The sequence below is a fragment of the Eumetopias jubatus genome, unplaced genomic scaffold, assembly GCF_037043125.1.
Source record: "Eumetopias jubatus isolate StellerSeaLion01/CBP00866 unplaced genomic scaffold, mEumJub1_p1.0 scaffold_9, whole genome shotgun sequence".
NCBI lineage: Eukaryota > Metazoa > Chordata > Mammalia > Carnivora > Otariidae > Eumetopias > Eumetopias jubatus.
The window spans coordinates 37551133-37572094 of NW_028274815.1; the positions used below are offsets into that span (position 1 = coordinate 37551133).

At 36.3% G+C, this 20962-nt stretch overlaps 1 protein-coding gene across 1 annotated transcript in view; it reads right to left on the reverse strand.

Moving 5' to 3' along the window:
* Window positions 1-1327: 1327 nt before the first annotated feature.
* The window catches only part of ZC3H8 (zinc finger CCCH-type containing 8), a 30117-nt gene continuing 10482 nt past the window's right edge, over window positions 1328-20962 (reverse strand). Inside the window, exons 3-9 of the mRNA XM_088026422.1 lie at window positions 18906-19140; window positions 17840-17973; window positions 16100-16222; window positions 15572-15685; window positions 13891-13998; window positions 12304-12350; window positions 1328-1562 (exon numbers count right to left, since the gene is read on the reverse strand). Of these exons, the coding sequence (XP_087882548.1) occupies window positions 12324-12350; window positions 13891-13998; window positions 15572-15685; window positions 16100-16222; window positions 17840-17973; window positions 18906-19140 (741 nt within the window). The 3' untranslated portion in view covers window positions 1328-1562; window positions 12304-12323. The remainder of the gene's footprint in view (window positions 1563-12303; window positions 12351-13890; window positions 13999-15571; window positions 15686-16099; window positions 16223-17839; window positions 17974-18905; window positions 19141-20962) is intronic.

The window sequence follows — 20962 nt, forward strand, 5'->3', positions numbered from 1 at the left end:
GGTTCATGGAAATAAAAAAATAGAAAGTAAATGTTCCTATTTATTCCCTTTTCTAGGCCATTGATCCCATTATCTATCTCAAAGAGGAATATAGCTTAAATAAGAAAGTTAAACAGTATTAAATAAAATAGCACAGTGCCCACGGATGGTAAGTGTGCATGAGTGCTCGCTTGTTGCTGGCCAATGTTAGCTTACATACAGGTCTGCCATAAAATTGACCTTCTCTAATTATGAGCTATGGCAGGATCTGAAATCCTTTGAATTGTATGTGATGTTTAAAGGGTACAAAGTATAAATTCTACAGGTTATATAATCATTCCTTTGTGCAATTTCATTAAATTATTGAAGACTTTTGTACTGGATCCTGTGAAATATCAACTCAGCCTCTCTCCTCTGTGACTTCCTCTGGCAGCTTCTCGTGTATTGTCTTGCCCTCCTCCCTACCACTGCCAGGGAGTGAGCCACTCAACCTGGCAGATAGCAGTGGGCATGAAGAGGTGACTCACTCTTAGCTCACAGACTCCCGATGCTAAGGGCCCAGGAACTACTGTCTTGTGTGATAAACCTCTGCTTGCAGTACACACAATTCCCTTTCTCGCTTTAGCAGGATTAGGTTACGAGGAAAGTAACTGACTCATAGTTTCAAACAGAACTTCGCTAAGAATTTGCTACTTTTGGTATACTCTGTATACAGCGAGTCAGTGATACTATTACTCTTCTCGGCAATAAAACGATGATGACGTTTTAGTCTTACAGTATTGTTCTAATAATAATCAGCACCACTATGTAAAAGTGCATATTTAGAATCTCATGATTTGTGCTTGGAGAATTTTGTCTTTGACTATTGTTTTAAAGATAGCATCACACTTTTAAAATTTACATTTTACACACGTGTACAATCTCACTACAGTTTATGAACCAATGAGAAAGATAACCATTCTCATGTCTTAACAACAAAAAAGTTAAGAACTCCAAGTGTAGGAATGGCATAGCAAGAGACTGTTCCGTTTTATTTACAATAGTAAGAAATTGGAAAAAACTGGGAAGTGGTTTAAAAAAAAAATCACAAAACCATAATTTAAGACATAAAACAAAATTGTGAGCAACCATAAAAATGTTGCAAATGTATTTAATGATATGAAAAGATCTAACCATATAGTCATCATCTACCTATTATCCCAACGTCTTCTTAGAGAAACCTAACAGTTTTCTCTCTTCAATCTCTTACACCTCTTCATCCATTCTCAGCCTAACCTTGCTTCCTATTTTAGTGACAAAACTCAATCAGAAAAGACTTCTGCAATTTACTAGCACAACAGTGACCTACCAGCCAGCATCCCTGCCATAGATGTTCCTCTCCTGTTCCACTGGCTGGAACATCTTGGTGCAGACTAATTCCCTCACTTGCACACTAGATTCTGTCCCCTCCGCACCATCCATTAAAGAAGATGCACAACATCACAATGACACAAGAGGGCGCTTTAAATGAGGACTCTTGTAAACCACTCCAAATCCACAGTCTTGAACAGGCGTAGGCATAAGCATTCTTCATCTGTACAAAACTACAGGAAAAAAACAACAGAAACACATCAGCCAGTACAAATTACCAACTTAGCCACCCCTACTCCATTCCCCCCGCAAAAACCATGCAGCAGCAGAAAACTGTAGCACAAAAATCCAAACTGAATTAAATATTCCTGTTTAGGAATATGAAAAAACAACCTGAATTGAAATTCAACAACTAAGACAAAAACTGAGCAAAAAAATGCAAGTAATCAGACAAGAGTTGACTGAAGTCAGAAATGATACAAAAAGGAGGATCATGTCAAAAATGTAGACTATATTACAAAGCAGGACAGATTTTAAGGGAAACAATAAGGTTTATTGGATGAAAAAGTGGAAAAAGAACAAAAAGAATAAAAATGAAATGAAGAGGGGAGCCTGGGTGGCTTAGTCGTTAAGCGTCTGCCTTCGGCTCAGGTCATGGTCCCAGGGTCCTGGGATCGAGGCTCACATCGGGCTCTCTGCTCGGCAGGAAGCCTGCTTCCCCCTCTCCCTCTCCCACTCCCCCTGCTTGTGTTCCCTCTCTTGCTGTGTCTCTGTCAAATAAATAAAATCTTTAAATAATAAAAATAAAAATGAGATGAAGAAAGCAAAATTTATAAAAGAGCAAAAAAGAAAATGCATCATAGAGGGAAAACACACAAATGTAACATAATTTACACAGTAACTATAATACAAAATGTAAGAAACTAACCCAAATGTTCAGTCATTTCAATAAATGTGAATGGGCTTAATTCACTTATCAAAAGAAGCAAAGGATTTTATGTTTGGCTCACAGAACAAAACCCAACTATATACTCCATATAAGAAAGGCTAAAACTTATTCAAAAAGCTAAAAAACAAAGTGGTGGGCAAATAAATACTAAAACAAATGCAACCAAATTTCCAGTTGCAATATAAAATCTGAAACCACAAGGAACTTCTTGTACCGTTATATTAAAACCCAGTAATCTATATTGTAGGTTGAATGGATGTTTAACTCATGCATAATTTTGTAACACCATGCATTATTTATTTGGAAATATTAGCTTACTAATTTATGCATACCTTTCAAATGTTTCATTATACATTATTTAAAACACATTTAAAATATCACTAGTCCTTAATATCACCAACCAATCTGACCAAAAAGTATAAGAAAACTTTCAAGCTCACAGAGACAGATCAAATGTTCCAAAATTATAATTTTTGCTCAAAAGCCAGAATTTTATCATTGATAACAAGTATTTTCAGTTATTTTCCTTGAAGTAATGGGGTCATTTCATTCATTTTTGCAAAAGTGCCTGCCAAACATCCACATCTGAAAAAAAGTTTGCCCCTCAGTTGTTCTTTCGAGTATTCATGAAAAAACAGAGCTATGCAATTTAGCTTGCAATTAAGATAAAAGCACACAAATGTTTTTCCTTGAGAATACCATTGAGTACGTAGAAATACTTTATACATCTTCCCATTTTGCTATACATAATACTGACAAGACATATATCAAGAATAAAGGTTTAACAACATTAATAATTTTTACTGTTTCATCAAGGACATTCTTAAATGACACTAGCACTGGATACAGATGTTTTCAGAGGGGAATTCTATTCAACTTTCAGAAACTAGACAGTCCCAGTGGACATAAACTCTTCTAGTGGAAATGCCTCCACTGTTTCCCCATTAAGTATGGTGCTCATTTTTCTTATTAAGGTATAATATATTTTATCATGTTAAGAAAACATTCATCTAGGGGCACGTGGGTGGCTCAGTCGTTAGGCATCTGCCTTCGGCTCAGGTTATGATCCCAGGGTCCTGGGATGGAGCCCTGCATTGGGATCCCTACTCTGCAGGAAGCCTGCTTCTCCCTCTCCCACTCCCCCTGCTTGTGTTCCCTCTCTGGCTGTGTCTCTCTCTGTCAAATAAATAAAAAAAATCTTTAAAAAAAAAAACATTCATCTATATATCTCTAATCTATATGTAAAATCTATGATCTATACACAGGAAACCTTAAAGCTTCCACAAAAATTCTGTTAGAACTAATAAATGAAGGGCGCCTGGGTGGCTCAGTTGGTTGGGCAACTGCCTTCGGCTCAGGTCATGATCCCAGAGTCCCAGGATCAAGTCCCGCATCAGGCTCCCTGCTCAGCGGGAAGTCTGCTTCTCCCTCTGACCCTCTCCCCTCTTATGCTCTCTAATAAATAAAATCTTAAAAAAAAGAATAAATGAATTCAACAAACCAGTAGGATATAAAGTCAACACACAAGAATCAATTGCATTTCTATATACTAATAATAAACAATCTGAAAAGGAAGTCAAGAAGATAATTCCATTTACTATACCTCAAAAAGAATAAAATTCTTAGGAATCAACTTAACCAAGATGGTGAAAGACTTGTACAATGAAAACTACAAAACATTTCTGAAAGAAGATAAAGACATAAATAAATGGAAAAACATCCCATGTTCATGAACTGGAAAGACTTGACATAGTTGTCAATAGTGATCTACAACTTCAATGCATTCACTATCAAATCACAATGACATTTTTTGCAGAAACAAAAATCTATCCTAAAATTCATATGGAATCTCAATAGGTCCCAAAGAGCCAAAATAATCTTGAAAAGAACAAAGCTGAGGCTCACGCTTCTAAATTTCACAACTGAGAGCCCCTGGGTGGCTCAGTTGGTTAAGCGACTGCCTTTGGCTCAGGTCATGATCCCAGAGTCCTGGGATCAAGTCCCACATCAGGCTCCCAGCTCAGTGGGGAGCCTGCTTCTCCCTCTGACCCTCTCCCTTCTCATGCTCTTTCTTTCTCTCTCTCAAATAAATAAAATCTTTAAAATAAAAAAAATAAAATTAAATAAATTTCACAACTGACTATAAAGCTACAGTAATCAAACAGTATGGTATTGGCATAAAGACAAACATGTAAGACCAATGGAATAGAATACAGAGCCCAGAAATAAACCTTCCCATACACAATCAAATAATTTTTGACAAGGGTGCCAAAGCCATTCAATGGGGAAATCACAGGCTGGCAAAACTGGATATCCAAGTGTAAAAGAATGAAGTTGGAACCTTTCCCAAACACCGCATACAAAAATCAACTCAAAATGAATTAAAGACTTAAACTAAGAGACAGAACTATGAAACTTTTAGAAAAAAAGGATACAAGTTTGACAACACTGGATTCAGCAGTGATTTCTTGAATATGAGACCAAAGGCCCAGGCAGCACAAGAAAAAGAAAGACAAACTGGATTTCATGAAAATTTTAAAAACTTGTACATCAAAGGACACTATCAAGAGTGAAAAGGCAACCTATAGAATGGGAGAAAATATTTGCAAGGCATATATATCCTAAGTGATTAAAATCCAGAATATGCAGAGAACTCCCTAAAACAACAAAAACCCTATTTGTTTTTTTATTTTTTTTTAAGATTTTATTTATTTATTTGAGAGAGAGAGAATGAGAGATAGAGAGCATGAGAGGGAAGAGGGTCAGAGGGAGAAGCAGACTCACTGCTGAGCAGGGAGCCCGATGTGGGACTTGATCCCAGGACTCCGGGATCATGACCCAAGCCGAAGGCAGTCACTTAACCATCTGAGCCACCCAGGTGCCTATTCAAAATTGTGCAAAGGACTTGAATAGTCTTTGGATTTCTCCAAAGATGATATACAAATGGCCATTAAGCACATGAAAAGATGCACATCACTAATTAGGTAAATGCAAATCACAACTACAATGAGATGCCTACTACCTCATACCCATTAGGATGGCTACTATCAAATAAAAAAAAGAAAAAGAAAGTAACAAGTGTTGGTGAGAATGTGGAGAAATTGGAATCCTGTGTATTTCTGGTGAGAATGTAAAATGGTACAGCTACTATGGAAACAGTATGGTGGTTCCTCAAAAAATTAAGAACAGAATTATCACATGGCCCAACAATTCTATGTCCGGTATAAATCCAAAATTGAAAGGAGATTTTCAAAGATGTTATCTAACTATCTATTTATTAAAGAGAGAAGCAAGATTCCCTGCTGAGCAGGGGGCATGATGTAAGACTCAATCCCAGGACCCTGAGATCATGACCTGAACTGAAGGCAGAAGCCCAACTGAATGAGCCACCCAGGTGTCTTGAAAGGAGATTTTCAAAAAGATATTTGTACCTCATGTTCATAACAGCATTATTCACAATAGTTAAAACATGGAAGCAACTCAAGTAACCATCAGCAGATGAATGGTTCAGCAAAATGTGGTAGATACATATGATGGAATATTACTCAGTCTGAAAAAGGATGGACATTCTGACACATGCTGCATTAATGAACCTTGAGGGCATTATGTTAAGTGAAATAAGCCAGTCAAAAAAGACAAATACTCGAGGATTCCACTTACATGAGGTACCCGAAGTCATCAAAATCACAGAGACATAAAGGAGAATGGTGGTTGCCAAGGGCATAGGGGAGGGAGGGAGTGGGTAGTTACTGTTTAATGGGCTCAGGGTTTCAGTTTTGCAAGATAAAAAAGTTCTGAAGATTGGATGCAAAACAGTGTGAATATACTTAATGTAACTGAACTGTACGCTTAAAATGAGTGCATTATATGTAATGTATACTTCAATATAGTTGATTTTCTAAATCTGGTACTATTAAGGCCTTAGTCAACAACACAAGAAAATAAAATAAGAACTGCACAAGGAATAAAAATCATTATATGCAGATGATATGTCTACAGAAAAACTTACTCAGATTATCAAATTTAACAGAGAAATTAGCAAAGTTGCTAAATCAATTCAGAAAAATCAACTTTAAAAACATGAGTGAGGAGGCACCTGAGTGGCTCAGTCATTAAGCATCTGCCTTCCACTCAGGTCATGATCCCAGGGTTCTGGGATTGCGCCCCGCATCAGGCTCAGTGGGGAGCCTGCTTCTCCCTCTGCCACTCCCTCTGCTTGTGTTCCCTCTCTCAGTCTCTCTCTGTCAAATAAATGAAATCTTTAAAAAAAATAAAAATAAATAAAAATATGAGAATAACATCCAAAATTATAAAGTATTTAAGAAAAAAAAATATAACAAAAATGTGTAGGCCCACTGCGGAAAATGATAACTTTAACAAAAAGACATTTAAAAGGCTATAGACAATATATTCATGGACTGAAGAACTCACTCTCAAAAAGCTGTCAATTGTTTCCAAACTGATACATACAGCTAAAGAAATTCCAATAAAAAACCCCCAAAGCATTTGTTTTTGTTTTGCTTTTCTGGGGAAGAGGGATTTGGCAAACTGACTCTAAAATCTACATAGCAGCAAACGAAACAGAAAGCAACCAGAAGGAAGGAAGTAAATAAAAATTGAGTGGAAATCAATAAAAAAAAATAATCAATGAACCTAAGTTGGTTCTTTGAAAGATCAACAAAACAGACATTTAGTTACACTGACCAAGAAAAAAAGGTACTCAAAAGGACCAAAATGAGAAAAAAGGGGACATCACTATGATACAGAACTCAAAACTACTGACACAGAAATCTCTTCTTGATTTTACAGAACTCAAAACTACTGACACAGAAATCTCTTCTTGATACAAAAATCTTCTTGATATAGAAATCAAAAGGATTATAAAACAGTACTATGGACAAATTCATGCCAACAAAGTAGACAACTTAGATGAAATGGCAAAATTAATAGGAAGATACAAATTACCAAAACTGACTCAAGAAAGAAAACTTGAATAAACCTATAAAAAGGAAAGAAATTGAATCAGTTAAGTAAAATCTTCTGTTAAAGAAAAGCTCAGCCTCAGGTGTCTTCACTGGTGAATTCTACCACACATTTAAAGAAGAAATAGTATCAATCCTTCAAAAACTCTTCCAGAAAATAAAGGAAGAAGAAACACCTCTCAATTCACTCGAGGAAACCAGTATTACCCTGCTATCAAAGCTAGAAAAAGACATCATAAAAGAAAGCTATACATGAATAGAATAAAACTCCTTCATAAATTATTAGCAAACCAAATCCAAAAATATTCAAAACAGGTTATACACCATGACCAAGTGGGACTTGTCTCAAGAATGCAAGACTGGTTTAACATTTGAATATGTTTAATATTGTAGTACATCATATTAATAGGATAAAGGGAAAAAATGATATGAGAATCTCAGTAGATACAGAAAACACATTTGACAAAACCCAACACCCATCCAAGATAAAAGCTCTTGAAAAAATAATAGAAGGGAACTTCCTCAAACCAGTGAAGAGTATCTTGAAAAATCTACAGCTGAATCATACACAGTGGTGAAGGACTGAATGCTTTTTGCCTAGTATCAGGAAAAAGTCAATGATGTCTGTTGTCCCTTCTATTTAACTTTGCATAGGAGGTTTGAGCCAGTGAAATCACTCAAGAAAAAGAAATAAAAGGCACCCAGATTAGAAAGGAGAAGTAACTGTCTTTATTTTTCAGAAAATATGTAGAAATTCCTAAGGAACACATATACACCTATAGAGCTAATAAATGAGTTCAGAAGTCTCAGAAAACAAGATCAAAATGCAAAAATTAGTTCTTTCTCTACACTATGAATGTATGATCCAAAAACGAAGTTTAAAAAACATTCCTTTCATCAACAGCATCAAAGAGGAAAAAAATTTAACAAAAGAAGTGTAAACAACATACTATACACTGAAAACTAAAAAACTCAAATTAAAGATCTAAATAAATTGAGATACATCCCATATTCACAGAACGTGGCAATTCTCCACAGATCAATGCAAACTGTCAAAATCCCAGCATAGGTTTTTTGCAGAAATTTACAAGCTGATTCTAAAATTTATATGGAAAAACAAAAGACACCAAACAGCTAAAACAATCTTTGAAAAGGTGAATAAAACTGACAGCTTATATTTCCTTATTTTAAAAACGCTTAGTATAAAGCTATAGTAATCACAAGACACTATCACAAGATAGTGTGACAGCATGTAAAGGTAAACGTACAGAGCATAACATATAACATACAAAGGTAAACATATAAAGCAACAGAACACAACTGAAAGTCCAGAAAGAAATTTTTTTTTTAAAGATTTTTTTATTTTTTGAGAGAGAGAGAGAGAGAGACAGCGAGAGAGGGAACACAAGCAGGGAGCGTGGGAGAGGGAGAAGCAGGCTTCCCGCTGAGCGGGGAGCCCGATGAGGGACTCGATCCCAGGACCCTGGGATCATGACCTGAGCCGAAGGCAGACGCTTAACGACTGAGCCACCCAGGTGCCCCAGAAAGAAATTCTTACATTTATAGACAACTGATTTCTGACAAAGGTGCCAAGGCAACTCAGTGGAGAAAGGGTAATCTTTTTTTAATTTGAGAGAGCGAGAATGAGAGATGGAGAGAGAGCACATGAGAGGGGGGAGCATCAGAGGGAGAAGCAGACTCCCTGCTGAGCAGGGAGCCTGATGCGGGACTCGATTCTGGGATTCCAGGATCATGACCTGAGCCAAAGGCAGTTGCTTAACCAACTGAGCCACTCAGGCGCCCTGGTAATCTTTTTTTAAAATGGAGCTGGGGCAACTGGCTATCTATATGCAAAAAGAAAAATTTAGATCCTTAGCTCATACTTTTCCAAGAATTAACTCAAAAAGGAATCACAGACATAAATATAAGAACTAAAACTATACAAATTTTTAGCAGAAAACATAAAAGCAAATCTTGTGATCTTGTGTTAGACACAGAATTTTTTGATACATCAAAAGCGTGATCCATAAAAAAATTATAAACTTATTGCATCAAAATTAAAATGTTCATGCTTCAATAGATACTATTTTAAAAAGGCAAGCACAAATTAGGACAAAAAGACAAAGCCATATATTGGGACAAAATATTTCTAAATCATATGTGATAATAGACTTTTATCCAACAAAGAACTCTTACAACTCAATGGTAAGATGATGACCCAATTACAGAATAGGTAAAGATCTGAACTGACCAATGGCACATGAAAAGATGCTTAACACCATTAATCATTAGAAAAAATGCAAATTACAAACATAGTAGATACAACTGACAGTAACAAGTGTGGGTGAAGATGTGGAGAAACTAAAATCTTCTTACTTTGCTGTCTAGAATGCAAAATGATGCCGTCGTTTTTGGAAAACAATGTCACAGTTCTTAAAAAGTTAAACATATATTTTACCATAGTACCCAGAAATCCCTAACCATACAATGGAATAATGGGGCAATTATTAAAAAAATTAGTGATCTATAAGGCATGGATGAATCTCAAAAATATTATACTATATGAAGAGCCAGACAAAAGACCACATACTGAAATTTATATGAAATGCCCAGAAAAGGCAAATCTAGAGACAGAAAGGAGACTGGAGATGGGATTGGGGAGTGAATGAAAATGGGTACAAAGGATCTTTTTTGTGGGTGTCAAGAACATTCTAAAATTGGATATGGTGATGTCATGCAATGTTGTAAATTTACCAAAAAGTATTAAGGGAAAACCGTAGCAAAGTAAAGGGTGCAAAATAGGGGCGCCTAGGTGGCTCAGTTGGTTAAGCGTCTGCCTTCAGCTCAGGTCATGATCTCGGGGTCCTGGGATCAAGCCCCGTGTTGGACTCCTCGCTGAGCAGGGAGTCTGCTTGTCCCCCCCCAACTTGTGCTCTGTCTCTCTCTCAGATAAAGAAATAAAATCTTACCAAAAAAAATTTTTTAAGAAGGGCCCAAAATAACCAAGGCATTTATGAAGAACAGCATTAAACTATCAAACTATATAAAATCCAGTAAAGTTCCAGTAATTGAGACAGAGTATTAGAGAAAGAGAGAAATGAAGCAGAAAAGATACCCCAGAAATCAATCTTTGTTTGAAGGAAACATATGTAATAGAGGGAGCAGGCATTACAGACCAGTGGGAAAAGGGCAGTCTTTTCAGTTGAGGTGCAGGGAGGCTGCTTATCTGTATATGGAAAGAGGAAAAATTAGGTCCCTACCACATACCATTCAAAAAGAAGTCAATTAGTCTTAATTCTTTTCTCCTTATAGCCGCAACCACCCTCTTTTTCATGTAATTCAGCAGTTCCTCCCATGTGGAAAGTATAAGTAGAGTGTACTTCCCTACTTCTTGACTTTGGGCTTGGCTGTGTAACTTACTTAGGCCAATGGGTTGTGAGTAAATGTGATGCAAACAGCCTTGAGCTTCTGTCAATGCCACGAGAGGAACACATCCCAGTTAGCCCACTGGTCCCAGGAGGAGACTGAGACCAACGTGGAGCAGAACCATCCTAGTCAACCTGTTTCATGAAGCAGAGCCAACCCAGCCAAAGCCAGCCCAGACAGGCCCGGACTACTGCCAGCCAATCTGTAGATGCATGGAAAAAGAAATGTTTATTTTTATATGCTAGTGAGAGGCTTTTGGTTGTTAACACCATTATGGTGTTAACTGATACATTTTCCAAAGGAGTAAAAAATAAATGTAAAAAGCAAAACTCCAAAACTTAAGATTGCCAAAAGAAGTAATTCTGCTCATTGAGGCACTTCAGAAAAACGGAAAAGACAGCCCACAAAATGGGAGACCTGCCACACATACCTCATAAAGGATTATATCAGGAATACATAAAATCAATTTATAAAGAATGATCAGCCCAAAAAGAAACATAGGCAAAAAACACTAACAGGGATTTCACCAAAAATGAAACTCAAAGCTAGTAAGCGTAAGAAAAGATGCTGAATTTCATGAAAAAAAAAAGCTATGTGACATCACTTTTATGCCCAATAAACTGAAAATCTTGACAATACAAAGTATCGGCAAGTATAGAGTAACAAGAGTTCTTTTACACAGTCCGTGGGAGTATAAACTGTTCTAACTACTTTAGAAAAGATTGGTATTATCTTAAATTTTAAGATGATACAATTCTACTCCCTGGTTTATATCCAGAATAACTCACACACATTTACATCAAAAGACATATATAACTATTTATAATACTTCATATTTAAAAAATTGAAAATAACCTAAATGTTCATCAGTAGAATGACTAAATAAATTTTGACATATTCATAGAATTAAATGCTATATAAAAGTATAAATTAATAAGTAAAAGCTATGTGCATCTACATGTACAAATCTTAGAAGCATAATGTTGAGGGGTACCTGGGTGGCTCAGTCGGTTCAGTGTCTTACTCTTGCTTTCACCTCAGGTCATGATCTCAGGGTCATGAGATCAAGCCCTGCATCGGGCTCCACACTGGGCATGGAGCCTGCTTGGATTTTCTCCCTCTCCCTCTGCCTCTCTCCCCTGCTCGCTTGCTCGCACTCTCTCTCCCTCTCCCCCAAAAGAAGTATAATGTTGAGTGAAAACAGCAAGTCACCAATAAGTACACAGAATATTTATTGTTTAAATAAAATCCAAACTGTTTAAATAAAATCCAAACACAAGCAAAACTAAATACACTATTTAGTGCATCATACACATTTGGTAAATCTACAAAGAAACAAAAGAGAATAAAAATACAAAAGAGATGTAATGTACGGTGATTAACATAACAATAAAAAATTAAAAAAAATACAAAAGATAGTGACAAACCAAGAGAGGGAAGCAGGTCCAAGGAGACGGACATATATATCTGTGTATATATATCAAATATTTTTTAATTTTTTAGCGGGGGAAGATAAAAAGATTTCTATTTTAGAAAATGGAAAAGTCCTATGTTTCCAAGCCAACTTCTAGAGATGTTTCTGAGAGAAAAAAGAAATGTGCTAAGAGCTAATTTTACCTTTTTTATGCCTTTTATTTTCATGACTTCTTTTCAGTATCCAAAACCTAATATGAAAAAAAAAGATCACACAATCATTTTTATGTATCAATGTCTAATTCAGGTACATCATAATGCTCTTGTAATTGTCTAGTGAGTCCAATACTATTTATCCTAGTAATCATCTAATATTTACTATAAGGGCTGAAAGATGACTTTTACATCTATCTTTTTCCATATATATTTCATACTAATAACAAAATAATTGGTATGACTTTAATTCCAGGGTAAGCCTTCAATTTTACAACCTAAAAATACCCAGAAATAAGCACCTTTGATTTTCTAGTATTCGCATACACTCAAGAGAACTTTCTGCCACAAGATGATATGGCTTGGTTCCAGGAGAATCTTTTATTTTCGCTTATATTTCAATTTAATTTTGAAGACACTGGGGCACCTGGGTGGCTCAGTCATTGAGCGTCTGCCTTCGTCTCGGGGCAGGGTCCTGGGATCGAGCCCCGCATCGGGCTCCCTGCTCTGCAGGGGGCCTGCTTCTCCCTCTCCCACTCCCCCTGCTTGTGTTCCCTCTCTCGCTGTGTCTCTCTCTGTCAAATAAATAAAATCTTAAAAAAAAAATGTTTAAAAAAATTTTGAAGACACTAATTCCAACTAACATATAGGAAACGAAAGAATATAAATGACTATTATTTTTCAATTATCTAATCCTCATTGGAAGAATATTTGAAGAAAACTTTTTTTTTAAGATTTTATTTATTTGAGAGAGAGAGCAAGCACGAGGGGAGGTGGGCAGAGGGAGAGGGAGAAGCAGGCTCCCCGCTGAGCAGGGGCTTGATGCAGGGCTCGATTCCAGGACTCTGGGATCATGACAAGCCAAAGGCAGATGCCTAACCGACTGAGCCACCCAGGCACCCCGTGAAGAAAACTTTTGAAATAACTACTTGAGTATGTTTTGATGTAACTCTAAAAATATTTGCCATCCAAAGATTCTTAGCTTTCCTTCTAAGAGTGTAACAAGAGTACTAGTTCTTCTATTTACTGTTTTCCTTTGGTTAGCTTGGCTACTAAGGTTGCTAACACACTGAAGGTTTGAAGAACATTCCAATTTATACCTATTGCTTGGGACATCTGGGTGGCTCAGTCGGTTAAGCGTCTGCCTTCAGCTCAGGTCATGCAGGGATTGAGCCCTGCATCAGGCTCCTTGCTCAGCAAGGAGTCTGTTTGTCCCTCTCCCTCTGCCCACCCCCACTCCCCCTCCACCGCCGCCCTGCCGCTTCATGCTCTCTCTCACTTTCCCTCTCTCCTCTCAAATAAATAAATACAATCTTTAAAAAAAAAAATATTTATACCTATTGCTTGTATAAGTATAAACTGGAATGTTTTCACCAGCAATAAGTACAAATTTTCCTTTAAGCTACAAAAAATATATACAAATGAATAATAATTTTCTAAATGGAATTAAATTCTAAGACTGTCAGTCCTAATATATCCCATATGGTAACCTTAAAAAACAGTGTGTTTTCAAAATTCTTACCCTTAGTTCAAATATATTCTTTAAAAAAGAAAAACAAAAATTAAAATTGTACTTACTCTGGCCAACAATTCTTGTGTTTCAGGAGTCAGTGGAGAATGTGAAAACTTGCAATATTCACCCTGATAACATTTTGTTCCTGTATGGTAAAACTTGCAAGGATATTCATGTAATCCAAATGTTAAGGAAGAGAACAACTTTAATCCAATAATTTATTAATTTACTGACTTTATTTTCCCTATATAAAGGTCTTTCCTAATAGCAGAAACACTAAATTCTCTATTTAAAATATAAGACAATAGATTATTAACTGAATTATATGAAACATCTATAATTATATAAATCAAGTTGAATGGCTATCATAGGATACTTTTCCTTCATATCCATTTTTATAATAAACTACAGGCATATTTCACTGATACAAGAAAAGGATGTGCATTTTAAATACATCAAGAAATGTGATTATTTTTAAAGCATTCTTTTGGGGTGGGGGAATTAAAGTCAATAACAATGATAGGTCTTACAAATCTGAAGCCTTCAGATATAAGGCCGTTTAAAATAGGATCAATTTAAACAACTTCAATATTATTCTCTAGGAAAAAACTCTCAAGTTAGAATTTCAGATTCCTTCTACTGAATCACTGAAGGAAAACAACTTTTGTGGTGCCCAAAGGTGCTACTACCCTAAAACGTTTATGTTCCATGTTTTTACAACATGTCTATACCATATGCACTGAAGAGTTAGGGTTATTTTCCAAATTAAGGGACAATTAACCTCTATTCAGTACAGAATATACAGAAAATAAGTACTCTCAAATTACGCAGTTCTTGCTTCTTTTTTTGTTTTTTTTAACAAAGTAGCTTATATGAAGGCACCTACCTGGCTCAATCAGTAGAGCCTGCAATTTTTGATCTCGGAATTTTAAGTTTGAGTCCCACACTGGGTGTAGAGATTACTTAAAAATAAAATCATTTAGGGGTGCCTGGGTGGCTCAGTCATTAAGCATCTGCCTTCAGCTCAGGTCATAATCCCAGGGTCCTGGGATCCAGCCCCACATCCAGCTCCCGGCTGAGCAGGAAGCCTGCTTCTCCCTCTCCCACTCCCCATGCTTGTGTTCCCTCTCTCGCTCTGTCTCTCTCTCTCAAATAAATAAAATCTTTTAAAAATAAAAAAATAAAAATTAGGGCGCCTGGGTGGCTCAGATGGTTAAGCGTCTGCCTTCGGCTCAGGTCATGATCCCAGGGTCCTGGGATCGAGTCCCGCATCAGGCTCCCTGCTCCTTGGGAGCCTGCTTCTCCCTCTGCCTCTCTCTCTGTCTTTCAGGAATAAATAAATAAATAAAATCTTAAAAAAAAATAAAAAATAAAAAAATTAAAATTAAAAAAATCATTAAAAAAAACAAAAACAAAGTAGCTTATATGACTATAGATACAATTAGTTAATGTCACAGCAGAAATTCTGACAGTCTTTCTGGGGACTGAATAGGTCCCTCTCCTGAACCTGCTGCTATAATACCCAGGTGAAGGATCTTCATTTGAGAGAATTACTAAAGAATCCATCTTTTCTTTCATGGGGGAAAAAAAAATCTATACAATTTAACCACTTTGATATTGAGTTGGGCATGGATAACATAATTTTACCATAGCTAAAACATAGGTTTCATTCAAAATTATACATATTTAAAATGTTCAAGTAAATATTTAGAAAAAGTAAAGTTATTATACCTTGTGATAAAGGATATTATGCAAATACAGACAGTTTTCACCTCTGGTACAATATCCTTGTACATAAAATTTACACATTTCCTTTTTCTTCTCTATCTCTGCATCATGATCAAATTTACACTGGTCTCCCTGGGCCAAAAGGAAGAAGGAAAAGCCATTATTTCTCAAAGTTAAGTCATTCGATTCTTACTAAACTTAAGATAAGCAAATGATTCCAGAAAGTCTTAGAAACACTAAAGTATAAAACTTTTTTTTTTACCACAATCTAATTCTTAAAGTTATCTTATAACCACACCACACATATCTGCTTAAAATCTTGTTAAGTCCTAAACATTTTTAACACAAAGCATTTTTTAAAAAGTATCTTTCTTAAACATAAAAGAATATTTCAATAAAGTTTTCTAGTCAAACCTTTTCTAGAAGGAAACAGTTAAAAAGTGTACAGGTATGCTTTTAGACTATCCAATGGAAACAGGAGTTGGCTTTAGTACATTTTTGCTATACTTTACATTTTAGTATATTTTTGCTTACAGTTTTTTATACCTTAATACATTTCCTTTCAAGAAAATATTTACAAATTTGTTTCCCCTTGCGTTCCACTGTATGTTGGTTGATGAATCCCTGACTCATTCTCACATGCTGCTGCTTCTCTTTAGGTTTATCATCCTTTGAAAACAAAAACAAAGAACTAAATGAGAGAAATAGAAATTTAAATATTTTATTCCATTGCAAAAAATTATTTTAACCACCTTTAAAACATTAAAAAGTGACTCTTCTAAATTGGCCTTCATTTGTAAGATTTGAACTTTTGCACATCAGTTCAAAAATAAATATTCTGCCAATTATAACAGCATTCCAGCATTGAATATTAGTGTTTGTGCAATTTGAATATTTCATTGTACTTTGCCCTTATTTTTAAAAACTGGATAAAAAAATTTTTTAAATGAAAGTGCTACTACTTGTGATAAAAACCAAAGTCTAGGAATGAGGCTCTTGAGAACAACAGAGACAAAACTGGAAACCATAAGGTGAACCAAAAGCAGCGTGCTCCTTAATTTCAATGAGATGCTCACTGAGTGAGAGCAGGGAATAATAACCAGCTCAAGTTAACAAACATAACTACAAATATAACCTCAAAGATGGCAACAGATATAAAAACAAAAGGTGATTTTTATATAAACACAAGAGAGGAATTTCCTAATACGTTTTAGCTTTTTAGAAACATAAACAATTTTTAGTGTGTTAACTTGTGTACAATTTATAGCTTTTGCACACCAAATTTCTGAATAGTTTTAGGAATTCAGTATGTGCAAAGAAGGGACCTGACTACATTTACGTGATCTACTTGGTAATAATGTCAAATCTCCACTTAAACACCATCAAAATTATGTGTCTAATAAAGATGTGTCAGTGTAAATCTTTAGTTTTATTTGACTATGTTATTAAATTCTAACACACACGTTTACAATCCGTTCCTCATGTAAAAGGGCAGTCAGCTGAATAATCATTTGAGTCAATGTAAACCAAATGAATCACAGGGAATACTGACGGGGTCAGGAAATAAAGATCCAGTTGTGGCCTGGCCCTGTGTGACTCCGAGCAGTTACCTGAACCCCCAGGGTTTCAGAGTCCTCATTTGTAAAATATGGAAGCAGGGCAAGATTTTATATAAATATGCTTTAATCTATACTATCTGATCTTTCTAATGTTTTACCACTCCTAACTCTTGTCTTCTGGACCAAGTCTAACAAAAAAAGTTAGTTTAGAAGCCCTCAGAAAAGCACAGTCCTTACTGTCCTATCTTGAATACATCTACAGACTAAGGAAGAAGAACTTCTACAGAGCAAAATCAAAATACCAGGTGGGTGGGGGTGTTTTGTAAGGTCACTGCTCAGAAATATTCATTTTTAATTTCCACAAGGACCGCAACAGTAGAAACTCTGTAAGACTCTGTGACTTCTGAAGAGTTCTCTTGGCCACTTTATCTTCTCCCTGCTTCCCCTGTTTTCCCAGCCGTTGACAGTACAACACTCCAAAATCAAGGGACTTGTGTGCATGTAGTCAGGTAGACAGGTACAACACTAAGGCTTAACACAGGTGCTGGCAGCTAACGGGCGAGAAGGAAGGCAGTGGCGACAGTGACAAAGAAGAACGTGGAGAGCCCACTGATGGTGAGGAGATTTTTCACCATCAGAGAACCCTCGTTTTGTGGCTCGTCACTGAGGTGTAAGATAAAAATTCTGCAGCACGCAGGTGTCCTCCTGCATGTCTACACTCTTGTACCTGTTCCTGCGAGCCACTGTTCCGCAGTGAAGCGTTTGATCCTTTCTGTCCAGCGCCAGCCCATTTCCGCTTCATTTTCTTCTGTTTACCATTTTTCTGAACAGCTTTAAGGTTTTTATTTTTTTGTTTAACAGCTAAAAACAAGAAAGTTAATTTGATGTGTTTAAATCTTACACACTAAGTGTTAAAAGTTTAATTTATGAGAACATGAAGGCACAACAGCAGTTTACTCTAAAGTATACTCTACAGGGGCGCTGGGTGGCTCAGTCTGGTAAGCGTCCGACTCTTGCTTGCCACAAGTCAGATCCTTCTGGAAGGTTCAGAGTATAATGGAGCTAATTAGGAATTGCCATAGCACTATAGTAGCAAAAGCTTCAAATGTTTAGAATGACCTCACATACTACTGTCAGAATTTCCATTGAAAACACTTTATAGAGGGGAGCCCAGCCGACTCAGTCAGTAGAGCAGACAACTCTTGACCCCGGGTTGTGAGTTTGAGCCCCACGCTGAGTGTAGAGATTACGTTAGAAAATAAAGTAAGAGTATTTAAAAAAACAAAAGGCAGTAAAACAAGAGGATAAATTTCATCTGTAGTTGTCATCTGTCTTCATATCTTTGACTAAGTTTCATTTAAGTAATCTAAAAGAACATATTTTATTTTAGTAATCTAAAAGAATATAGAGTCTGACACACCACTGTAGCAGACATTAAGTCAATTCCTCTCTAAACTGACAGCAATACAAACAGGCATATCTTGTCCTTCATATGTGCAGAGGCCAAGAATTTAGCATTCTCCCTTTCAAAGCAGTCATGGCCCTTGATAACCCTCCTGTAAACTATCCATTTGTACATGGAATGTCTGGATTGGGGTGGGGGGGGTGCACGGAGTGGGCGTCTCAGGCCATGCAAGCTCACATCTGATGTAAAGATCCATGGAAAGCATGATGTTACTATGAGATAAAATGCAGGAGAAAATCTCCCCCCTCCCCAAACCCCAGTCCATATATGGACAACTGTGACTGATTCTCTAGATAAACTTTAAATGACAAAACAGTTTCCCCCTTACCTTTTTGGGTATCCTTCACTCCCTCTTTCTTCACTCTTTCTTCAGGAAATGGTAAGGATTGAGCAGCATTTGCCATTTCTTTAGCTTGTATATACTGCTGAAGCTCCTTAGCAAAATTATCTTCTGATTCCTGACTGCAGATATCATTATCACTATATACATCATAGTCCTTACTTCTTGATTTTCTATATTGCAAATTCTTCGGTGATGTTGTAGAGTTCCCAAAGTGCCTGAACTAAGTAAAAATTAAATTTTCAGTTTTAAAAAGCTGGCATGATTCAAAACAATCTGGTTATAAAAAAGAAATAAAAACGCCTATGAACTGATCTTTGTTGAGGTTGGGTGATGGGTATATGGGGATTCATATACTATTCTTTCCACTCTTACATTTTTAAAATTTTCCAGAAATAAAAACAAAACAAAAACCAACACAACATATCCATCCTTGAAAAAAATTTGATGGAAGATTCTGAATTTGTACACTAAATGTCTTTACTAAATTAAAAGAGTAAACCCCCAAATCCTAATTATTTGATATATATTGACTGAACTACAGTATTATAATTCATATTTTATTTCTCTCTTTGCATCAACCATGCTTTTAAATGGTTTAATTCAATAACTCATCATTTCATAAAAGAATAAGTAAACTGTAAGGGCCCAAGTGAAAATCCACTATATTAAGCTACATCACAGCTAGCAAAGCCTACTCTTTTTCCTGTAAATCATAGTGTCAGTGGCGCACACTGATGACAAGGAACAAAGAACTTCCCAGTTCTCTGTAATCGAGTTAACTTTACTTTCAGGAGTTTTCTAACTCTGTTGTTGCAGCTCCCCCAAGGCAGCAGAAGCAAACACAGGCATCCACTGGAACAGGAAGCCAGGAATGGCAGCTGTCCCCGAGTCAGCCTGAGATGATCACAGCAGACAACTTAAAGTACTATGTGTACAAGAATTTCCAAGTATTGGTATACATGCCTACACATGGTGACACAAGTGTATCAAGTTGTGTAATTACGGTTAGTATGTCTGATACATTTTAATTAAAAGGCTTATAAAAAAATGTCCAAGTGCCAAAAGGCTCCTATTTTGATGTCAGGAAGAGATAACACATCTACCATTAAACTGGCCAATGATCCTGCTCCAGAGCATGCTTTGGAGTCTGGTCTCTTACCTACTTTCACATAACTGATGAAGGCAGCAAACTCAAAACAAACAAAAAACAAACGAGAAGAACCTCTTTTATAAAATATACTAGGTGGTCCAATTTAATGGCTTACTTTTGATGTTAACTTCAGTTGTACCACCAGAGGATTGATCATAGGCCTATAAAATGAATTTACTCCCTGTGTGAAGAAGAATCAAGTGGAGAAAGTTTCCCAACCTGACAATGGCCCCAATGTATACCTACCTCATCTTCATTATACCAGACAAGACTATCAACCAATCCAACAATATCAGGCCACCAAGTTCCCTATCTCCAAGTTTTCAAGAAAGAGCACCTTTTAAAACTAATACCATAGAACAAACTTGTGAACAGAACATCTGGTCAGCGGTTGGCAGATGTCAACCTGGCCTCCTGTTTTTGTTAAAGTTTTGCTGGAACACAGTCACACCCATTCATTCATTTCTGTGTTATCTACACCTGTTTAGTTGTGACTGAGTCAATATGGCTCACAAAGTCGACAAGATGCACTACCTGGTCCTTTACGAAAAAGTTGGCTAATTCCTGTGATAATTATTATGTTTACGTGGTTTTGGCCTTTAATTTTATTTAGTGGGCACAGGGAGAGCTCCCTTGAAGTTTGGCTTAGTCAAATACACAGAGATGAAATTCTATTCAGTATATCTGAATCAAAATATTACAATGATCCAAATGAGTGATTAAGTGCCCCTTACACACAAAATATGTACCAAAGCAGACCCCCTTTAACAGGTGATAATATATCTGATTTGTATTCAATGAAGTGATGACATGACATGGCAACACGAACAAAACCAGGACAATCATCAACTATGTTGTTTTATTATACATTAGAGGTAATTATTACTAACTG